The sequence below is a fragment of the Sabethes cyaneus genome, chromosome 2, assembly GCF_943734655.1.
Source record: "Sabethes cyaneus chromosome 2, idSabCyanKW18_F2, whole genome shotgun sequence".
Classification (NCBI taxonomy): Eukaryota; Metazoa; Arthropoda; class Insecta; order Diptera; family Culicidae; genus Sabethes; species Sabethes cyaneus.
Genome location: NC_071354.1, coordinates 96,441,632 through 96,446,000, shown reverse-complemented (window position 1 = coordinate 96,446,000; position 4,369 = coordinate 96,441,632). Strand labels below are relative to the sequence as shown.

The 4,369-nt window shown below is 48.2% G+C and overlaps 1 protein-coding gene across 2 annotated transcripts; it reads right to left on the bottom strand.

The window, feature by feature from the left end:
• Window positions 1-1,191: 1,191 nt before the first annotated feature.
• LOC128737495 (uncharacterized) lies at window positions 1,192-3,367 on the bottom strand. 2 transcript variants are annotated; one of them, XR_008412034.1, is made up of 3 exons: window positions 1,509-1,555; window positions 1,383-1,444; window positions 1,192-1,275 (listed from the first exon to the last, which is right to left on the bottom strand). XR_008412034.1 is itself a non-coding variant. In XM_053832137.1 (3 exons), exon 1 carries the CDS (start codon window positions 3,234-3,236, stop codon window positions 1,908-1,910), a length of 1,329 nt encoding a protein of 442 aa, XP_053688112.1. In that variant the 5' UTR covers window positions 3,237-3,367; the 3' UTR covers window positions 1,192-1,275; window positions 1,383-1,444; window positions 1,793-1,907. The 2 variants fall into 2 exon arrangements, 1 of the variants encoding a protein (XP_053688112.1); XM_053832137.1 differs by lacking the exon at window positions 1,509-1,555 and adding an exon at window positions 1,793-3,367.
• Between the last annotated feature and the right edge of the window lie 1,002 nt (window positions 3,368-4,369).

Here is a 4,369-nt window from a genome sequence, read left to right as displayed (position 1 = left end):
TGTCTTGTTGGGTGATCTCCAGGTGTACCGATGGTAAAAGTTATGCTGGAAGAAGGTACTACGTATGGCCATGTTCTTGGAGGCGGCGAAGTCGACAAGTCTTAGACCGTTTTCGTTCGTTTGCGGGTGGGCGCTAAACCGTCCAATCACCGGTTTAAATTCATCCTCCTGACCAACCTGAGCATTACAGTCCCCGATGTTAATTTTGACATCATGTCTTGGGAAGCGGTCGTATTCACGCTCCAACTGCGCGTAGAATTCGTCTTTGTCATTATCGGTACTTTCGAGGTGAGAGCTGTCCATGTTAATTATGCTTATATTGAAGAATCGGCCCTTGATTCTTAATCTGCACATTCGGGGGTTGATCGGCCACCACCTGATCACCCGCTTCTGCGTCTCGCCCATCACTATAAAAGCCGTGCTCAGCTCGTGTGTATTGCCGCAGCTGTGGTAGTTGGTATGACCATCTTTATACGTACGTACCATCGTTCCTTTCCAGCATACCTCCTGCAGCGCTACGATATCGAACCTTGCGGCTCTTCACTTCTTTAGAAAGAACGTGGGTACTTCCGAGGAAATTTAGAGACCGACAGTTCCATGTTCCCAATTTTCAATCGTTAGTCCGTTTTCGTCGCCTAGGTCTTTGTCGATTTTAGTGGTTCAGGCTTGCAAAGCCCGCAACCAACCTCACAGTATCGCCGGAGGGCCAACGTAGCTCGAAGGAGCCCTCCTCCCCTGTCAGCATACGACCTTGGTTTCTACCGCGGTTGTTTACCCGATCTCCACCGAGGTTGCTCGTATCTCGGCTGGTACCACGAGGAGGTAGGGGTAGGAGTTGCTAGGTAAGAGGCTGTGAACCACTGTGGGGTCTATTTTATGCCCAGTGCACAAAGCACCGATGGTACGCATTACCAAGCCGTTTACCAGCCAACATCCCCTATTCAGCCTCGATGAGATGGACACGAGATGTTTTCCAGGTTGAGTAAGTTGAATGCCTTTTCTAAGTTAACAAACACCCATAGTTCAGAGTCTTGAAAATTGTCGGTGTAGCCCAATGTAAATATTTGGAGCGTTGTGCTATGTTGTGATATGACAGTTAGTATGGAATCTGACTTGTTGTCGCAGAAGTTCAGGGTCATTTCGCAGGTCTCGTAAGGTTGCATTAGTATGAAGCATATTTGTTGAATTTAATTCAACGGCGATATCCAAAATTATAATTCTCCGCCGGAAGCGAATAAAACGCACGATCCAATGTAGAGGGAGAATATAATTTGCCTATGAATGATATACATATTTAACTTATAGTAATAATAATAATTTCCAATAGATGTATAATAATCTGAGTAATCTTGTACAGTTTATAGGTTAAATGTCTTACTCACGTTTAGTTTGCCTTATAATCCTTTATCGTTTCTATATAGACTATCTAGATAGCGTTTAGGTCCTAAGTTTATAGAAGAGCGTAAATAGTTGAAATATTTATTACATATTTTGGTTTAAACTCTCACCAGTCGTAGCGGCTTCTGTATGAATGCTTTGAGCACAGAATTTATGGTAAGCGTAGGCTACCTATTTTAAGATTATTTTTAGTTAGCTTTAAGTTAATCTTAAGTTATTTCAACCTTACCAGTTAGTTAGGATTACAGATTAGAGTTAGCACTAGAATCCAAGTATAAGCACAATATTAGGTTTAATTTATAAGTTTCACCAATAGTTTATAGTAAATAGGAATAAACTAGCTTTAAGCACTTTTAGAATCTTTGTCAACAAAGCTGGAATGATGCTGACTCACCGTTGAAAGATACTGTCAACATTTCTCCAGCATCCGCGACCAATGGGTTGATGGAAGGTGCGGAAAGGCCAGTGTGGCCAACACTCCCCCCAGGGTACGCCAACCCCAGGTTGGCTTACTCTCCGTCGCACCGGACGTCTAGCACGGCGAGCTTCGATGTCGGACGCTCGTAAACTCCATTGGCTGTTCTCACTGTTGCACAACGAACCTGACCATCCTTGCTAACCTTAGTATTGATGATCTTTCCTTTCGGCCAGCAGTTACGGGGCATGCTATTATCGGTGATGACAACTATGTCGCCCACAGCGATCGGTTTCGAGTGACGAAACCACTTAGTGCGGCGAGTAATCTCAGGCAGGTAATCCGATACCCAGCGTTTCCAGAACTGGTTCGCTAGAACCTGCGACGTGCACCAATTCTGCCGAAGGATGGCACCGCTGTCGTCGAGAATACTAAGCGGTTTCGAGCCATTGGACGAGCCGAGCAAGAAATCATTCGGCGTAAGCGCCGGGCCCGAATCCTCGTCTATCGGCACGTGTGTCAGTGGACGTGAGTTAACGGTGTTTTCTACTTCCGATAGCAGGTTGCGAAGGACTTCGTCGGATGGTCTTTTCACGGAGCAGACTGTCACCAGGTTATTTTTAACGGTGCGGATGAGTCGCTCCCAGCTGCCGCCCATGTGCGGCGATAGTGGTGGGTTGAACGTCCATTCTATACCATTCCTAGCAAACTCTTTCATCAGCTCCTGTTGATTGAGTGCGTCGTTGAGCTGCCTCAGCTCTCGATTTGCACCCACGAAGTTTGTGCCACGGTCACTGTATATTCTTTGCGGGGTGCCGCGGCGGTTAATGAAATTGCGAATCGCCATTATGCATGAGCTTGTGCTTAGCGAATACACAACCTCGATGTGGATTGCTCGCACCGTCAGGCAGGTGGCTAACATTCCCCAACGCTTTTCGATTCTTCGCCCCACGACGACCTCGATCGGCCCGAAGTAGTCCATCCCCGTATGAGTGAACGGTCGTGAGAAGGCAGCAAGGCGAGCTGGTGGAAGATCGGCCATGAACGGTGGACTAGGCGAAACGTGCTGGTTCTTGCACCGTTGGCAGGCCTTCCTGACTTGCTGGTAACGGGCGCGGAGATGAGCGATGTGGTACTTCTGCCGTATTTCGTTTATGACGGTTTCATGGTTTTGGTGATGGTATTTGAGGTGGTAGTGTGCTATTAGTAGAGTGGTGGTGTGATGTTTTTGGTGTAGAATAACCGGCTGCTTTGCGTCATTAGTGGCGTACTGACAGGCAGCAATACGCGTCCGCATGCGCATAACTCCGTATTCGTCTAACCATGGTGTTAGTTGGTAGAGTGGGCTTGTTTTCAAAACGGTGTTTGTGCTTGAGTCCGAATTTTGGATTTTCTGGAGGGCAGCGATCTCGTCAGGGTACATTTCCCGTTGACCGAGCCGTATAAGCGAGCGCTCGGCGATGAGCAGTTCACTTGCTGTAAGTGGTCCCGTGCGAATCAATATCTTGGCATGTTTAAGGCGGCAGTTGTAAACGAAGCGATGAAGAAGGGCAGTAATTTTAACGAGTCTCTGCCAGTTTGAATAATTGCTGACATCGATGACAGGCTCTGACGGTGTATGAACAGCCAGAAACGAAGGGCGCAGTTCGATATCAGTTGATCCACTCATGGTTGGTATTGGTGGCCAATTTTCTTCCGCGCGCCAGAGAAAGTCGGCTCCTTTAAACCAGCGATGATCGGAAGACATGTCTGGTAAACTACTCCACTTAGTGGCATCGTCGGCGCAGTTTAACTTGCTCGGCACCCACCTCCATTCGCGCGGTTCTGATATTTCGATGATCTCACTAATCCGATGGCCCACGTATGGACTGTAACGACGATGGTCAGAATTGATCCAGCAAAGAACATCTCTGGAATCGGTCCAGTATACTTTTCTGTAGATTCGGAAAGACAGTGTTTCTTCCACGGTGCGCGCTAAGCGGGCCCCAAGGACTGCAGCAGCTAGTTCCATTCTAGGGATCGACGTAAATTTTAGTGGTGCGACTCTCGATTTAGCAGCGACGATGGAGCAAATTATGGTTCCGCAATTGCTGAATCGTAGATAGCAGGCGGCGGCCATACCGTTCTCGCTGGCGTCGACCATCGTGTGTAGCTGTACATCGTCGGCCTTCTCTGGGGGATATCCGGAGTTGTAGCACCGAGGAACGCGAACATGTTCAAGCCGGGGTAGAACTTGCAACCATAGTTGCCACTTTGTGTACGCGTTGTCGTCGATTTCTTCGTCCCACTGCACGCCGGATCGCCAGATTTCTTGGAGGAGAATCTTCAGGAACGAAAGAAAGTGGGAGACCAAACCAAGCGGGTCGAAGATGGTCATTAGGACACGCAGCACCTCTCGCTTTGTGGGGCGTCGTTGACCTTCCAGCAGAGGCGCATCGTAGCGGTTCCAACCCACCTTATATGTAAAGACATCGTCGGTAGTGTTCCACCACATACCTAATACCTTCTCTGTGGCCAGCTCTGGAGACAGGTCGAGACACTTCTCTTCGGTGTCGA